The sequence below is a fragment of the Priceomyces carsonii genome, assembly GCF_900007245.1.
Source record: "Priceomyces carsonii strain CBS4050 genome assembly, scaffold: Debaryomyces_carsonii_scaffold_3, whole genome shotgun sequence".
Lineage (NCBI taxonomy): Eukaryota > Fungi > Ascomycota > Pichiomycetes > Serinales > Debaryomycetaceae > Priceomyces > Priceomyces carsonii.
In genome coordinates, this window is record NW_026946676.1 from 337,823 (window position 1) to 355,563 (window position 17,741).

Consider the following 17,741-nt stretch of genomic DNA (forward strand, 5'->3'; position numbering starts at 1 on the left):
ATTAAGCTTAAATCTAGTGATTAAGGATAATCTCGGTCTCTTTTGGGATGGATGCATCTGAAAAATTACTAGATCACTTGCAAAAGGTGCAAGGCGGGTCTCAAGTTGATGGCAAATTGATCAATAATTATATATTGATAAATAATACAAGCGCTGGGGGTGTTGATCGAGAATTCCTCTCGCGATGTATTCCCTTGATAAACAGCATATTATTCGAAGAGACTTACTCTCAAATAGACAGCAACTTTGCCATCGTGGATTTGCTAGGCTCTATTTTGGCGAGATTACCTTTCAGTGAAGTGCTTCAAATTTATGATAAAAATTTCATTGTTGATGCCGTTTCATCTCCTCTGCCACAGATAACTAAGTTGGCTTTGGATATTTTGAAGCAGAAAATCCTAGAAGCAAACCAATTGCTAGATGAGACAAATATCATCTACTGCATCGTACATCGCTATCTTTCTGACCAGAATTTACCTCTATCAGTTGTCAATGCCACAGAGCAGTTTATAACTGTGCTAATCGAACTGGATCGAAGTATTGCAGCATCCAAATTATTAACAAAGGATTTGTGTGATTTGTATAAGAATGCGAGGTATGGGGAGGAGTCCACTTTGAAAACTCGGCTCTTGGATTTCTCGCTCTTTATCCTTCCAATTATAAATCACCTGAACTTCCCTACGGAGATAATAAAATTCTCTAGGCAAGATATCTTACAGAATGATGACCCTTTGTTTGTTGTATTATTAATCAGCTTCTATACAAAATTGATAGGTAACTTGGATAACTCATCTATAGAAACTTTTAACGTCATAAAGGAGCCACTCTCCGACATAGCTAGCTTGTGGCCTTTGAGACAATCCGATAGCATGATTGGATCATTTTATGCGAGTGAAATTGTCAATTTATTTTCTAAAATATCCTATTGTGCATTGCAATCGGTTATTTCATTTACTAAAGAATTGATAAGGAAGCTTGAGCTTTTCAAGTCTTACAATCTTTATATCGATTCTTTTGATGAAGACATAAGACTTCTTAATAAATTCAATCCTGAATTACTTGGAGGAGAATCGTTCTACGATGAAGTTTTGAAGAATATTCCATTGTTAAGTCAAAGATACTTTCCTATTTTATTGAATGTTATAGGATCACTGGAAATATTTGACATTTTAACAGATAACGATAGATTAACTTCAATTTCAATTTCCAAGTTATCGCTGGATATGCTATATAGCCTTCTAGTGAGGTTGACTAGCTATCTGTACTCAATTCATTTTTTACTTAACCACTTGCCATCTACAGTCTTTGACTATTTGATAGCATCACGCTCAGAGTTAAACGATTCAGAAATCTGGAAGATGAAACAAGAAGCTCTCGAGAATTTATTACATTCCGGTGTTGACTTGGGAATCTGGAAAGAAAAGTTGTTTTCGTCTTACAGTTTGATGAAGAACGGGAGAAAGGTTCGTGATATTACTCCAAATGTGGAGATAACCGACGAGTTTATCTGAGTCTTTAATTTAAGTATTGCATAATATATCGTAAAATCATTGTCCATAAGTACATTTGTATTATTCTACTTGACAGTTGACCCATGCATTCCCACAAATGCAAGTTCTCTGAAAAACCATGGTCCAGAGACCCCTTGTTCCTCTATAGTTGAATATAAGTGGATCAGAAACGAGGGATACAGATCTACATCTCGTACACTTTCGCAAAGCTGAATTATTGTCTTTCTCAAGTGGTATTATAATTTTCCGTAAACCATCAATCCACTCAGTCTTCGAAAATTTGACTCTGGGGCTAAAACTACTAGTTTCATTAGAGCCAGATATTATTATATCATCTTCTGGGAATAATGGTGAGGAGCCAACAGAACTGGGCATCCCAACATTTATCCAATCCACATCGCAAAAGTATAGTTCGGACAATTTAAAATCTCTATTGATACTTGTGTTATGATTTTCTATTAGCTTATTCGCCAATGGGATCAACTGCTCTGGAATTTCTCCTTGACAAGCGAGTTTTTGTTCTATTTTAAGGATTTGTGCCTTCTCTGAACCTGCAATTTTATTCAATTCACTAGTGATATATACGTCACTTTCTCTCAAAAAACTTTCAAACAACGATAATGTTAAAGGTGAATGATTATAGATTGTAAAATATCTGTTCAATGCTTCTCTCATAGGGCTAAAAAATTCAGCACTCTCGGACAACTCTTTGTGGAGTTTTTTTAAAATTTCATTCGTCTTTCCTATCGATGACAAGCCATACATAAGAAAGAGCCTTGGAACTTTTGCAAGAATGAGTGGTAGAGCAACTGAGTTTGTTAATGTTACCTTGCTCGAAGCAGGACTATCTTTCGTGTATGCAAGCTGCAAAAGCTCTTGATTCAAGTAGATCATCAAATCAATCAACCACTTTATGTTTCCAATAAGCGACATAATACATTCTCCTTTGGCAACAGAGTCCTGTAGAGTATCCTCTGAGGGCTTTTTCTTTGAAATTTGACGATATATATTAGAAAGCAGAAACATAATTCCAAAGCTTGTGCTTCTAAGATTTAAAACAATCCACGATATATCGCTTATGATCTTTTGCTCCAGAAATTCACCTAAGACCAATTGCAAAGATAATAGTTTTTGTAAAGGTGGGTTCGAAAGAAGTTTATCTACCGATTCTTTCCCAAATGCATCAAGATGGAAATTTATAGCCTTATGTGATTCGCAGATTATTGATTCAATAAACTTCTTTACAAAAAGCTTTGTTTTTTCTGGTGCGTTCTTGTTAAGTAACTTCAACACCCTTTGAATTTCGACTTGAATCATAACTATTAAGTCATCGGAACAAGAGTTTGTATAGCATGCATATGCGTGTCTAAATGCAAATCCAACTGCTGTAAGGAATAGATCTTTGGGTAAAATTTCCAAATATATCGCTTTTTCCGCAACTCTAAAATTAAGCTGACGTTCTTCATTGTCAAGTGATAAATAAACCACTGAAGTGAAGTTGGGTGATACTGCAAACAACATGTTTCCTCCTTCGTCGATCGGGGGAAAGTTGAACCCCGAATCAAAAATGTTTGATATGGTGGAAGGTGGATTTGTAGGTTTGGTGTCTTCTTTTTCACTCACAAGTTTCATGCTTTTTCTTTCGACAGCATCCACTCTACCTTTTTCAAATATAAAAGAGAATATTGAATCATTCAAAGCCGTTTCGATGGACTGAATTTTTCCGGGCCGCATCAACTTGTCAATCAATACAAGAGTGTAATCATTAATATAAGACTTGTTCGGGTGTGAAACTCCTTTCCTAGATCCAATCTCAGTGAAAGCATCCGGAACCAAATCTGAAGAGTCATGTAACTCGTAACGATAAATGGTCGTTGATGCCTTTCCTGCCTCAAATTCTGAGATATAGCTAATTAGTACATTTAGTTGTGAACCTTCTTCGTAGTAAACTGAGGCTAAATCGATTGAAGCAAGCCTTCCAATTTCTGATACTAAATTGTTATCCCTCTCATTTTCATAAGAAGTATCGACCTCCATTTTATCGTCATCCTCCTTTTTACAGCTATCGATATATGTGGCCATGGGCTCCATTTCATGTATTTTTTTGACACTCATGGTTGGTAGACTCTGCGACTCCTTAGGAGTATGATAATGTGGATCACTTCTTTGCCTTTTCGCAGATTCCACTAAATATTTCCAATCTATTTCCACCAAATAAGTACTGATTTTATGACGAAGTTTGTCAAAAGCCGTTATTATTATTCTTTGCTTGTCTGCAAATCCAATTGAAGCATGAGTTATGAAGAGCGGTTCATCACTAAGTTTTGTTTCTATACTGTAATAATCCACTCTATGTTCGCCTTGATAATATAAATTCAAGACTCCATTTTGACGTAAGGCTAAGCATGCTTGTTTGGTAGAAATTGGATGAGTCGCTATTTGAGGTTGATGTTGACTAACACTGTAGGTATAAGCAAATGGAGACATTGCTTGCAGCACATTTTTTTCCATGTTGGTCACTGTTGCTGGATTATTAACTATTTGCAGTTTTGCTATACCTAGCCACTTTATTTCAACAATCAGGTTCAAACTTCTCAAGTTTCCAGGTGGTGAAGGGTCAATTATATGACGATATATTATCTCCATACGATTATACGACGTGAGCTCGTAAGTTGGTGCCACACCTAAGGAAGGGGTCCCGTTTGAAGAACCATTTTCATGGTTATCATTTTTCAAAAATCCAACGCCCGCTAGTAATATAAATAAATTACCAGACTTATCTGAAACCGCTAAATCTGTGCTTAAATTGCTCCAAGACACCAACGAAAGTTCAGGAGTTATATGTTTGTCGAGCTTCACTGCAATTTCCTGTTCTTTAGCAATCTGCCATGTTCTTCCATTTAAGTTCTCCAAATATGTCAAGTACAAATTAGCTTTGTTGTGAGTATTTGGTAAAGCGTATGCAATGAATCCATTGGAAGACCATGAGATCAAATTAGAGGATATCGTCAGATCTGACGCCATTGATATCATTAAGTCAGAATACTAAACACAGTTTGCATTAGAAATAGATTCAATGTTCCGTGAAAACAAGAAAAAAAAAATTGCGGAATATTCTATCTGAAGACCTTAAAACTACGAAAACACGTTAGAATAAGAATACTGCGTTTGTCTATGTGAATTTACATGTCGATATTATCAATCTTTATATATAATCAGTCTTTATGTATTGTTGATTGTAAAGATTAGAGGTCACCAGGTACTGGGTAAGTAGACACCCAATCTGACACTTCTGTTCCCAATTCCTTAACAGCAGCACTTTCGTCAGCCAATCTCTTGAAAGATGCTAATAATTCCTTTGGTGTCTTTCCTTGCTCCTTGGATTTCAATTCAATACTGATATTGACTGCTTTGTCAAAGTAATCTGCGACGCGAGCAAACTCTTCAGGGCCGAAACCTCTAGTGGTCATCGCAGGGGTACCAACTCTAAGACCAGATGGGAAAAGGGCAGACTTGTCACCTGGAACAGTATTCTTATTGGCAGCTATATGAGCACGCTCTAAAACAGCCTCAACTCTTGCACCATCAATTTTTTTCGATCTCAAATCAATCAATATTAAATGAGTATCAGTTCCACCTGAGACCAAGTCAAAACCTCTAGATCTCAACTCATTAGCAAATGCTTGCGCATTAGACACTACTTTTTGCTGATAGTCCTTATATTCGGGATAAGTTGCTTGTTTCAAAGCAACAGCTAGAGCAGAGATGGTGTGATTATGAGGGCCACCTTGGTGCGCTGGGAAAACTGAAAAATTAATCTTTCTTTCCAACTCATAAGGAATCTCCTTTCCCTTTTTAGTGACCTTTCTAATACCTTTTCTGTAAAAAATCATAGCACCTCTGGGACCCCTCAAGGATTTATGCGTTGTTGTTGTGACTATATCGGAATAAGGAAATGGAGACTCGGTAACACCAGCTGCAACCAATCCAGAAATATGAGCCATATCCGCTAATAAGTAAGCACCCACCTTGTCCGCAATCTCTCTCATTCTTTTGTAATCGATTACTCTTGAGTAAGCGGAAGCACCTGTCACAATGACTTTTGGTCTGAATAACTGAGCCGACTTTTCGAGAGCATCATAATCAATCAAACCTGTAGTCTCATCCAATCTATAGGGCATTGTTTGGAAATACTTCGAAATGTAAGAAATCTTGGTAGTTGGAGTTTGGTATCCATGGGACAAGTGACCACCATGAGGTAAATCTAAACCCATCAATCTGTCACCGACCTCCAAGACCGCAGAGTAGGCATATAAATTGGCCGGTGCACCAGATAACGGCTGAACATTGACCCCCCAATCTTCAGGATTTAATCCGAATGCCTCTAGGGCCCTCTTTTGACACAAAGATTCAGCCTTGTCGATAATTTCATTACCTCCGTAGTATCTTTCTCCAGGATACCCTTCTGAGTATTTATTCTGCATCTCTGATCCTAATAAGTCCATCACTGCTTTCGACGTAAAGTTTTCAGAGGGAATCAAAGTAATAGAGTTTTTTTGCCTGTTCTTTTCTTGTTGCAAAATATCAGCCATCTCTGGATCCACATCTGCTACTGGCTTTGACATCAAGTGCTTAGCATTTGTAGATAAGGCATAATTCCTGACAATTTGCAAGGAGGAAATTCTTGGATACAGCCATTTCAATGCATTAGAAGCTGAACGAATCATGACAGCCATGAGTTACTAGCACTTATCGAAATTCGTTTTAACTAAATTATGGCTATATATGTTCTTTTTCAAAAAGTGAATTTTAACTATGACTCCGATGGGAAAATTTTGGATATTTCCGGTGGTACCGGTATAATTCCGGTGTTTCTTACCGGAAGTAATAAGCAGTCTACTCTGGGACCGCACTAAGATACAGATTATGGTCCGCTCCACACATACTACTCCCACAAAATGTTATCGAATTGAACCACTTATCCGTATAAAGACTTTCCATTGAACCTCTGATATCAGGGTTGACAGTCAAAATATGACTAATGAGGTTTCTTGACTCTGTCGGAAACCGACCAAGTATTTTTGACTCAGCTCCTTTACTCTTACTGTCACCTGAGGACGAGTCAGACTTGTATAAAGCGAATCGAGGGTCAGAGTGATGGGTAGACTTCCAGGGAAGCTCATTATTGATCAAGAAGTAAAGGATAATTCCTACAGACCATACATCCGCCTTCTTGCCGTTATAGCGCAACTTTGAGAACATTTCTGGAGCACAATAAGGTTCAGATCCGACAAGGCCAATAGCATCTTCATTACATTCGCTAGCCGTCATCATGTCTATTATCTTTAATCGTCCTTGTGGAGCACAAAGTATCAAATTCTCCGGTTTCAAATCTCGATGACTATAGTTCTGGCCGTGCAAGTAGCTTACACCTTCGCACAATTGTCTCCAGAGGCATAAGGCTTCTTCAAATTGCAACTTGTCAGCTATCTGTTTCACATTTACAAAACCAGCCTCCATAAATACCTTAATGGTTACACCGGTCCAAGATATCTCGTACTTAAACACCTTGATAAAGTTTTCATGATCCAATCTCTTCAACACTCTATATTCATGCAACACTCGATCCTTGTATTCTTCATTAGATTCATACTTCTCCTTAGTACAGTATTCTTTTACAGCGTACAGTTCTGAGGGCCTACTCTTCTTCAGATATAGTACGACCGACCCTGAAACTCCCTCCCCAACTAGTTGTCGCTCCCACAGCCATAACATCAGACGACGCAAGTAGTTCTGTGAGGCCACGATTAGTCGATATCGTAAAAATAGTTATCGGACCTCTTGGCTCAATATTCATATCCCGTTAGTACCACGGCTTCGTTTGTGTGATTCTTATTCTGTAATTTGCCAGCGCTGCATGAGGGTTTGTATAACCGAAATAGCTGAAAATACTACCGATCCGGAAATCCTTATTAATATGCTATCGCTACCGTTAGTGCAGATAGCAATTAGGTGGTTTGCCACTACTTAAGCAGCTAAACTGTCACTCGAGAACCGTAGAAGTATCACATTTCAGTGATTGGGGTGAGTAAAATTGAAAATGAAGCTCTCACTGATCAATATAGTAGCACTTGTTGCCTTAGTTGGCACAAGTAATGGATTAAGTATACCTGCTCCTTTTAGTGAATTACAACAGACCTTGAAGTTTGACTTCAACTTCGAGAAATTAAGTGATAAATTAGCAGATAAAGTCGCTGCTACCCAAAACAATGTTATTGGAGCCATTTCTAAGTATCTTAATGAGCCTCTTGAGAAGGTTCCCCAGGCAACTAAGAGCTTATGGCTGGACATGATGTTACAATTCCCTGAGGCAGTTAGCCGTTTAAGCTTCAAGTCTCAACCAAAGAAGTTCACACAGAAGTCAAAAGATGCTTTTGATTACCTTGTGATGGATGCAAAGGTTCCCGGTCATCAATTGAGGGTCAAGAGCACTCCTGAGGACTTAGGAATTGATAAAGTTAAGCAGTATACTGGTTATTTGGATGTAGAGGAGGAGGACAAACATTTCTTCTACTGGTTTTTTGAATCCAGAAACGATCCTAAAAATGACCCCGTCATCTTATGGTTAAATGGGGGTCCTGGTTGTTCATCATTGACCGGTTTGTTTTTCGAATTGGGACCTGCTTCTATTGGGAAGGATATTAAACCAATATCGAATCCTTATAGTTGGAACAACAATGCTTCTGTCATTTTCTTAGATCAACCAGTTAATGTTGGTTACTCTTATTCATCTGAATCAGTTTCTAATACCGTTACAGCTGGACAAGATGTCTATGCATTTTTGGAATTGTTCTTTAAACAATTCCCTGAATACAAGAAACCAGATTTCCATATTGCTGGTGAGTCTTATGCTGGTCACTATATTCCAGTTTTTGCTACTGAAATCTTAAGTCATGAAGATAGATCCTTCAATTTGACTTCCGTATTGATTGGAAATGGTTTGACTGATCCTTTGACTCAATATAAATATTACCAGCCAATGGCATGTGGTTTAGGAGGAGAGCCATCAGTTTTGGAGCCGGAGGAGTGTGACAACATGGCTGATACTATTCCAAGATGCTTATCATTAATTGAAAGCTGCTATGATAGCGGTTCTGTGTGGTCTTGTGTCCCTGCAACCATCTATTGTAACAATGCTCAAATGGGACCATACCAAAAAACTGGAAGAAATGTTTATGATATCCGTGAAATGTGTGAAGGTGGTACTCTTTGTTACAAAGGGCTTGAGTATATTGATGAATACTTAAACAAAGAAGAAGTAAAAACAGCTCTTGGGGCTGAAGTCGATAAGTATGAATCGTGCAACTTTGACATCAATAGGAACTTCTTATTTGCTGGTGACTGGATGAAACCTTTCCATAAGGCTGTCACTGATTTGTTAGAGCTGGGTCTTCCTGTTTTGATCTACGCGGGAGATAAAGATTTCATATGTAATTGGTTAGGTAACCAAGCATGGACAAATGAGCTCGAATGGTCAGGAAAGAAGCAGTTTAACAAACAGCCAGTTAAAGATTGGACTGTCGGTAAGACTAGCGCTGGAAAGGTGAAGAACTTTGAGAACTTTACTTTCTTGAGAGTTTTTGGCGGGGGACATATGGTTCCATATGACCAGCCAGAGAATGGATTAGCAATGGTCAATTCCTGGATTAAAGGAGACTATGCTTTTTGAATTTTGAAATTCCTTTACGTGTTAGCTTTTCTATTATCCTAACTTTGTATAAGTCCTTTTCTTACATGGAGCTATGGATAATTAAGTAATTTAAAAGATAAGTACCCTTTTCAAACCAGTTTTTGAGAATCTTCACTCTCGTTGCCTTTTGATACTAAACTGACTTGATTATGTAGTCTCTATTCCTGTTAATCGTATCGTTCTTTCGTACAAATATGCCTGGAAATATTCATAGTCTCCTTAAGTAAGGTCAAACAATTGCTTAGTTTTATTGTAAGTGTATATATTCCTGTATGCAAGAAATCTGAAACACGTAATATTCTTATCACACGAGCAAATGTATATAGCATCTTGACGGCTGAAACATATTGTACTGAAGCCCTCGATGTGTTAAAAGTTGTTCAGAATGTCTATATAAAAAGAATCTTTTATGTAGTATATTCAAAAGGGTTATTTCATCAAGCTTAATTGGCGATGAAGCCTACTAATATTTTTTTATGCTTTGCAGCTATAAGTATAGCTGCAAATGCTTTTCGCTGGGATGTTAAGCTGTTAGGACAATTTTCAAGCTTTGACTTGAGCAAAACGAATATTAATGAAGACAAAAGGGAACATATTGGCGATGAATCTGAGAAAAAAATCATTCTTGAGCGTCCCATAAGGCACAGATCGATCTTAGAAGATCTGCTGAAAAGTTTAAAAGTAGAAAGCGAGTCTCATAAAAGAACTCAGGAAAATCATTGCTCTAAACGAAAAGACTCAAATCAAAATTTAAGAATAAAGAGCAATCTTACTCAATTGGGAGTGGATAAAGTAAAACAATATGCTGGTTATTTAGATACGGATGACAACAAGAAACATTTTTTTTTTGGTTTTTTGAATCTAGAAACGATCCGACGAAGGATCCAATAATCCTATGGTTGAATGGGGGGCCGGGCTGCTCTTCCATGACTGGGTTGTTTTATGAATTAGGACCATCTAAAATTAATCTGAAGTTGGAACCAGAGTTGAATGAATACAGTTGGAACAATAATGCGTCTGTTATTTTTCTTGACCAACCGCTCAACACTGGTTTTTCGTATTCTAAGGACAATGTTGATAGTTCAGCCTCTAATGCAAAGGATGTTTATGACTTTCTAGACTTGTTCTTTGAAACATTTCCTCAATATTCGAAGCTAGGATTACACCTAGCAGGCGAGTCTTATTCTGGTCATTTTATACCAGCAATTGCTCGTGAAATCTTGAATCATGAGAATTTAACTTTCAATTTGAGCTCAATAATGATTGGTAATGGTCTTACTGATCCTTATATTCAATTCCAATATTATGAGATAATGGCTTGTAAATCTAAGGAGTACAAGTTGAACGTAAGCTCCTCTATTTGCAAAGGCATGTCATCACATACTCATACGTGTGAACTTTTAACCAAAGCATGTTACAAATTCCCATATTCAGTCACTTGTTATCCGTCAACTGCCTATTGCATGAAGACAGAACTAGAGCCTTTTCTACAAACAGGAATAAATCCGTATGATGTTCGCCTGGATTGTGCAGGTGATGGTTCTTGCTACGAAGACATGATATACTACGAGGAATATTTGAATCAGACTTCAGTCCAGAAAGTTTTAGGAGTTGACATGGCATTTCAAAGTTGTAGTGACCGTATCTATGAGGATTTCATCAAAAAAGGAGACTGGTCTTTACCATCTCAAGAAAATATCAAGTTTTCGTTAGACAGAGGCGTACCTGTTTTGATCTTCGCTGGAGATCAAGACTTTATGTGTAACTGGTTGGGTAACCATGCTTGGACAAAGGCACTAGAGTGGGATGGACAAGCTAGTTTCTCAAATTCGAAGCTCAAGCCATGGTATGTTGAGGGTGAAGAAGCTGGTCAGTTAAAAAACTCCGAACATTTTTCTTTCTTGAGAATTTACAATGCGGGCCATATGACGTCTTACGATCAACCGAGAAACAGTTTGGCTATGGTGAATTCTTGGGTACATGGAGATTTTGCTCTTGGTAACTAAGTTCATTCATTAAATTTTGTCTTTTGTCTCTTAAGTGTTATAATAATCTATATGCTGCGATTCCCAATTCAACATTTTCATTTTTAGTGCAACTCTTTTCCAAATTTGTTCAAAAATCAACTCTTATCCAGAAGCTTGAGGCAAGGAGCGCCTCTGTTCATCAATTAAACTCAATCCCTTTGTCTATTGAGTTCCTGTTGAGTTATCCTATCCTCTCTTTGATATCCAAAGTTGCTAATAAAATTTGTTCGCATATTGCAACATACCGAATCAGGCAATATGTAAACACAATAAAACGTCAATATGATTTCAAGATGACTTTAAAGGTATGTTCAGTGGATTAGGGGAAATTAGGAAGCTTGATAAAATATAACTAGAGCCCAAACAAATTGGTCGTTTGATTTGCCTATCGGGGGAACTTCCTTTGCATAATTTATTGATACCCTTTTGAAGTTCACATTTACCAATTAGCTAGGTGAAGTATCATTTTGATTTTTTTTTGAGCAATTTGGTATTACAAAGAGATCAAGAAGTTGAATTTATACTTAGTGCTTTCCCTAGTCATAAGCATTACTTGTGCTTGACTCAAAGTCATTGAATATTAGAACAATGTTCAAGATGAGTTCCGTGAACATTCTAAATGCCAGCCTTCAATCCTTCCTGTTTGCGTGCTTTACAATAACTGCTGTTATTTCTATTATAACGTACACGGAGATTGATAAGGTGGAGCTATTATTATTCGCTATAGGCCTGTTTGTAATGATTTTGTTGATGACAACACATATATATAACGAATGCTTTCGATTATACCACAAACTATTTGATACCAGTATCCTACTTTCAGGTTTTATGTTTTATTTGGGAACAGGCTTATGTTTGTTTGTTCAAATCTTGCAAGGAAACTTTAAGAAACACAATTCAAGGATAAAAGATTGGCGTCTCATTTTGTTTCCAGTTTTCATAGTCTCTGCAATGATGTTTGCTTGGCTAATTGCCTTTATGATATTTTTATATGTGTTTGAAAAAACCAAGCAGTTAGATACATCTCTGGGAGGAACCGAAGTTGAGACTTCTTCACTTAAGACAAACTATACAGAGGAATTTTATGAGCAAGGTGATAAATATTTAATAGGAGCTTATCCAAAATCATTGCAAAAAGAGACAGGTGTCTCGAAGAAGATTTCAGAGATAACTTTAACTAACGAAGATGATAATTTAATGATTGGGGTTGACATGGCCGATGGTAACCCAAAAGAAAATACTATAGAATGCATCATCAAGAATTCATTTAAAAATACAGATGCTGCTCTCGATTGTAATAATTACATTTCAAAAAATTGGATGGATACCGGTGAAAGCTTGAATAATTTGGCCGAGTTTGTTAAAAAAGATTTATTGTACGGTATACCAAAATGTGGGCCACATCACAGGTCCATTAGTGTAGGTGCTCACTTCATCAATGAGGGAGATAACCGCATGGTGATGCAGTCGAAAAGTGTACCTAATCTCAACAAAAATCATATTAAAAAATTACTGAAAGATTGCCAAAGCAGAGAAGGGTTTGGAACAGATACTTTTATAACAAGAAATCAAAAATTGTTGTCGTTAAAGAATGAGCGGAAGTTCATCTCCAGATTTGATCAGTCATTATTACCATCTGTGCTCAAAAGAGGCGAGAGCCTGATTGATCAGTTCAAAAGACAAAAAAGCGATCTTAAAACAGAAAACAAGCAAATTAGCTCTCCGAAGAACTATGAATTCCAACAAAGCCCTGCGGTCAACTATACGTATTACGCTAATAATAATACTGATAATTCTAGCATGCTGGAAACTCGAAACATACCAACTCAAACTGGCGACAGATTGCAACCAATTATCTCAGGAAAAGAGGATTGGGATGAAAATGACTATGGAGACACTTTGAAGGGGCTAGAAAAGATCCCAGTTCGATCGTCTTCCCAAAACTCTTGGTCTCAAAATTTTGCCAATGAAGGGCAAGAGATGAGGAATATTTCTTTGAAAGAATGGGACCTTAATGCAGAGGCATGGCTTCAAAATAGAATCAGGGCCGGAGAGCCTTCAAGCTTAGGAGCCCTCACTAGGTTAGCAACGGAAGGTTTGAAGAGCTTAGATGAGGAGTCGAACGTAGTATCAGGATCAGGCATGAGAGTTAGGTCTCGCGCTGAGACAATTGGAAGCTTATCGGATATACACAGCACTTCAGAAGACTCTGAAGTGAGAGAAAACCAGCACTCATTTGCTATTTTAAACAAGTCTTTCAGTGCTCCATCATTGCATACGTTCCGCCAAAACAGCATTGAGTCTCATAGAAGTGTCTCCGTCGAAAATTTACATGAATATGCAGAGAATGATGACTTTATGAGACGAGAAGGAGACTTCTGCATGCCAAAGGAAGTCGTCGATCCAAGTAGTCCCCTAACTCCTCAGTCCAGTTCTTCACCTGTGAAACGATTCTTTAAAGATAGCCCTAAACGATTCAGTAATATTTTCAAGGGTCCCAATAATCACCTCAAAAGACATACTGGTTCACTTGATTATACATACGCACCAAAATATAACACGTTTGAAAAAACTCATATGTCGTCGAAGTCAGAATCAATAGGATCAGTATCTCCTAAGAGGTCAATTAAATCATTCATTGCAAACAAGTCCGTCCATAAATCTTTTCCTTCGCTGTCATCATGTCCAGGTCCATTTCCATCTAAATTCAATTCAAGAACGCACAACCACAACCCCACTTATACAAGCTCCTTTGCCTTTTCAAGCAATAGCTCTCACACATTCTGGGAGCTTGACACTGAACCTAGCTCCAACAAGTCAAGAATAAGTTCTAGCAAGTCTAGAGTAAGCTCAATACCAAGTGCAGTAATAGGACAGTATGACAGAGAGAAATGGAGTACTTTAAAGGCTCTTCAAGAGCTGGATAAAACACTATTACAGGTGAATAGTAATTATTCACCAGCCTGTCCTTTAGATTCTATGCCCTAATTTAGGTATAAACTTGTATAATAAATATTTTGCATCCTATACAGACATCGATGCTTTCTGCCTGCATCGCCAATTTTTTTATTTTTTTTAATTTTTTTCTTCTTTCCGCTCTATGATCATTACCTTAAGATAGATCCGATTTTAGTTGGTCTTTTAAGCTATAAATAAACTGAACGTTCAATAGGTTAGCATGGAAGGTGATGATCTCTTTGATGTCTTTCAGGAGGCACCAGTGGCTTTACCTACCGCTTCTAATGGAAATGATTTGAAAAAACAAGAGAATAATAACTCTAAAAAGCGGTCTGCCTCTGAACACAAGGATGAGCCTGAGGTTAAAAAGGAAAAGAAATTAGAACAGAAAGCTAAAGATGATAAGACTTCAAATGGTAAAGAAAAGCATGAAATAATGCCCGTAGTCTCTGATGCATTAGAGATAGAAGCTTCAAGAGAAGTTGCTGTATCCGACGGCTTGATGCCTGCGGCAGAAAAGCACCAGGGTCAATTAAAGTTAAGCCATCAGGTCAGACACCAAGTCGCAATTCCACCGGATTATCCATATGTACCCATTGGTACGCATAAACGTCAAAATGAAGCTCGAAGGTATCCTTTTACTTTGGATCCATTTCAAGATACAGCAATATCATGTATAGATCGAAATGAGTCTGTTTTGGTATCAGCCCATACGTCAGCTGGTAAGACAGTTGTCGCTGAGTACGCAATTGCACAGTCTTTAAGAGAAAAACAAAGGGTTATTTACACTTCGCCCATAAAGGCATTGAGTAATCAAAAGTATAGAGAGTTGGCAGCTGAGTTCAAAGACGTTGGATTAATGACGGGTGATGTAACTATAAACCCAGATGCTGGATGTATTGTAATGACCACTGAGATTTTACGAAGTATGCTTTACCGAGGTTCTGAGATAATGAGGGAAGTTGCCTGGGTTATATTTGATGAAGTACATTATATGAGGGACAAATCTAGAGGTGTTGTATGGGAAGAAACCATGATACTATTACCAGATAAAGTTCATTATGTTTTCTTATCGGCCACTATTCCTAATGCAATGGAATTTGCGGAGTGGATTGTTAAAATACATTCTCAGCCTTGCCATGTCGTGTATACTGATTTCCGTCCGACTCCTTTGCAGCACTACTTGTTTCCAGCAGGAGGTGATGGAATTCATCTAGTTGTGGATGAAAAGGGAACATTTAGGGAAGAGAACTTTCAAAAAGCAATGGCATCAATAAGTGATATAACTGGGGATGACCCTTCCTCATCTGAAAGTAGAGGAAAGAAAGGTCAGACTTTCAAAGGCGGTAATAAGGATGGGAAATCTGATATTTACAAGATTGTTAAAATGATTTACATGAAAAGATATAATCCAGTTATTGTTTTCTCATTTTCTAAAAGAGATTGTGAATCGTTGGCTCTAAAGATGTCTAAATTGGACTTTAATAATGATGACGAAAGGGAAGCTTTAACAAAAATATTTAATAATGCGATTGGTTTATTGCCTGAGTCGGATAAAGAATTGCCCCAAATAAAGAACATTTTGCCTTTATTACGAAGAGGAATTGGTATCCATCATTCTGGACTTTTGCCTATTTTGAAAGAAATAATCGAGATTTTGTTTCAAGAAGGGTTGTTGAAGGTACTATTTGCGACCGAGACTTTCTCAATTGGTTTAAACATGCCTGCTAAAACTGTTGTCTTCACCTCTGTTAGAAAATGGGATGGAAAAGGATTTAGATGGGTATCTGGTGGTGAATATATTCAGATGTCTGGCCGTGCTGGTCGTAGAGGTCTAGATGATAGAGGAATTGTAATTATGATGATTGATGAAAAAATGGAACCCCAAGTTGCAAAAGGTATGGTTAAAGGTCAGGCCGATAGGCTCGATTCTGCTTTCCATTTAGGGTACAACATGATCTTAAATTTGATGAGAGTAGAGGGTATCTCTCCTGAATTTATGTTAGAGCACTCGTTTTATCAGTTTCAAAATGCAGCATCAGTTCCTGTGATGGAAAAGGAACTAAGTGAGTTAGAATCCTCTCGTGACAAAATACAAATTGTCGATGAAGCTGATATTAAGGAATACTATGAGTTAAGAAAGCAGCTTGAATCTTATAAAGATGATGTAAGAAAAGTCATGACTCATCCTGGACATATCTTACCTTTTCTACAATCTGGTCGAGTAATAAAAGTCAAAATATGCGATATGGATTATGGCTGGGGTATGGTAACTTCTTTTTCTAAAAGAAGCAATAAAAAAGGCTCTCCTCAAACCTATTCAGCGCACGAGGGATACATTGTCAACGTATTTGTATACAGCATTTTCGTTGATTCTCCTGTAAATCTCATTAAACCATTCAATCCTCTCTTGCCTGAGGGTATCAGACCTTCAAGAAAGGGAGAAAAGTCTAGGGCAGAATATATCCCAATCACATTAGATTCAATTCATGAAATAAGCAGTGTCCGCTTAAAAGTTCCAGACGATTTAAGGAGTTCCAGCGCTAAAAAGACGTTGCTCAAAACGATGAAGGATTTGCCTAACAAACTTCCGGATGGCATTCCATTGATTGATCCTATTAAAAGTATGAAGATTGAGGATAGTGATTTCAAAGCACTCTTAAGTAAGGTTGAAGTTTTAGAATCAAAACTTGAAGCAAACCCTCTTCATGGATCTGTGAGGTTGAAAGCACTTTATGATGAATACTCTCAGAAGGTAGCAGTTGAAAATAAAATTAAGGGCTTAAAAAACAAAATACTAGACACTCAAGCTGTAATACAGTTAGACGATTTGAGACACCGTAAACGTGTTTTGAGAAGATTGGGATTTTGTACTCAAAATGATATCATTGAGCTTAAGGGAAGGGTCGCATGTGAAATAAGCACTGGCGATGAACTTTTACTAACAGAATTAATTTTCAACGGTACATTTAATGATTTGAGTAGTGAACAGAGTGCTGCATTGTTGTCGTGCTTTGTGTTCCAGGAGAGATCTAAAGAGGTCCCAAGATTGAAGCCAGAACTAGCAGAGCCCTTGAAGTCGATGCAAGATATGGCTACCAAAATCGCAAAGATTTTAAAAGAGTGCAAAATTGATATTGTTGAAAAAGAATATGTTGAGTCATTTAGGCCTGAATTAATGGAGGTCACTTACGTTTGGTGTAAAGGAGCAACATTCACTCAGATTTGTAAGATGACGGATGTGTATGAAGGTTCTTTAATAAGAATGTTCAAAAGGTTGGAAGAAATGCTAAGACAATTGGTTACTGCTGCTAAGACAATTGGCAATGTTGCGTTGCAAGAAAAGATGGAGCATGCTATGTCACTTGTACATAGAGATATCGTTTCTGCCGCCTCCTTGTACTTATAGATTATTAGTTAATAGATACTGTGTACAGTCACTAAATATGATTTTGAGGAACTCGCCATCACATAGTCATTTATGCCGCAATAAGT

General features: G+C 37.5%; 9 protein-coding genes across 9 annotated transcripts; 6 read left to right on the plus strand and 3 right to left on the minus strand.

The window, feature by feature from the left end:
* Positions 1-47: 47 nt before the first annotated feature.
* Positions 48-1,511, plus strand: HSM3 (Hsm3p; the record flags this gene model as incomplete). Its single annotated transcript, XM_062952563.1, has 1 exon — positions 48-1,511. One exon carries the CDS (start codon positions 48-50, stop codon positions 1,509-1,511), a length of 1,464 nt encoding a protein of 487 aa, XP_062809454.1.
* Positions 1,512-1,571: 60 nt separating this feature from the next.
* Positions 1,572-4,544, minus strand: MED16 (Med16p; the record flags this gene model as incomplete). Its single annotated transcript, XM_062952564.1, has 1 exon — positions 1,572-4,544. The coding sequence occupies one exon, from the start codon at positions 4,542-4,544 to the stop codon at positions 1,572-1,574; it is 2,973 nt and encodes a 990-aa protein (XP_062809455.1).
* A 212-nt stretch (positions 4,545-4,756) lies between these two features.
* Positions 4,757-6,247, minus strand: SHM1 (glycine hydroxymethyltransferase; the record flags this gene model as incomplete). The annotated part of the gene is made up of 1 exon (XM_062952567.1): positions 4,757-6,247. The coding sequence occupies one exon, from the start codon at positions 6,245-6,247 to the stop codon at positions 4,757-4,759; it is 1,491 nt and encodes a 496-aa protein (XP_062809456.1).
* Positions 6,248-6,407: 160 nt separating this feature from the next.
* On the minus strand, positions 6,408-7,286 carry PRR2 (Prr2p; the record flags this gene model as incomplete). Its single annotated transcript, XM_062952568.1, has 1 exon — positions 6,408-7,286. The coding sequence occupies one exon, from the start codon at positions 7,284-7,286 to the stop codon at positions 6,408-6,410; it is 879 nt and encodes a 292-aa protein (XP_062809457.1).
* Positions 7,287-7,611: 325 nt separating this feature from the next.
* PRCAT00002689001 (uncharacterized protein) lies at positions 7,612-9,240 on the plus strand (the record flags this gene model as incomplete). Its single annotated transcript, XM_062952569.1, has 1 exon — positions 7,612-9,240. The coding sequence occupies one exon, from the start codon at positions 7,612-7,614 to the stop codon at positions 9,238-9,240; it is 1,629 nt and encodes a 542-aa protein (XP_062809458.1).
* A 474-nt stretch (positions 9,241-9,714) lies between these two features.
* PRCAT00002690001 (uncharacterized protein) lies at positions 9,715-10,152 on the plus strand (the record flags this gene model as incomplete). The annotated part of the gene is made up of 1 exon (XM_062952570.1): positions 9,715-10,152. One exon carries the CDS (start codon positions 9,715-9,717, stop codon positions 10,150-10,152), a length of 438 nt encoding a protein of 145 aa, XP_062809459.1.
* Positions 10,153-10,187: 35 nt separating this feature from the next.
* On the plus strand, positions 10,188-11,267 carry PRCAT00002691001 (uncharacterized protein; the record flags this gene model as incomplete). The annotated part of the gene is made up of 1 exon (XM_062952571.1): positions 10,188-11,267. The coding sequence occupies one exon, from the start codon at positions 10,188-10,190 to the stop codon at positions 11,265-11,267; it is 1,080 nt and encodes a 359-aa protein (XP_062809460.1).
* Positions 11,268-11,876: 609 nt separating this feature from the next.
* PRCAT00002692001 (uncharacterized protein) lies at positions 11,877-14,276 on the plus strand (the record flags this gene model as incomplete). Its single annotated transcript, XM_062952572.1, has 1 exon — positions 11,877-14,276. One exon carries the CDS (start codon positions 11,877-11,879, stop codon positions 14,274-14,276), a length of 2,400 nt encoding a protein of 799 aa, XP_062809461.1.
* A 190-nt stretch (positions 14,277-14,466) lies between these two features.
* PRCAT00002693001 (ATP-dependent RNA helicase) lies at positions 14,467-17,655 on the plus strand (the record flags this gene model as incomplete). Its single annotated transcript, XM_062952573.1, has 1 exon — positions 14,467-17,655. The coding sequence occupies one exon, from the start codon at positions 14,467-14,469 to the stop codon at positions 17,653-17,655; it is 3,189 nt and encodes a 1,062-aa protein (XP_062809462.1).
* Positions 17,656-17,741: the final 86 nt, after the last annotated feature.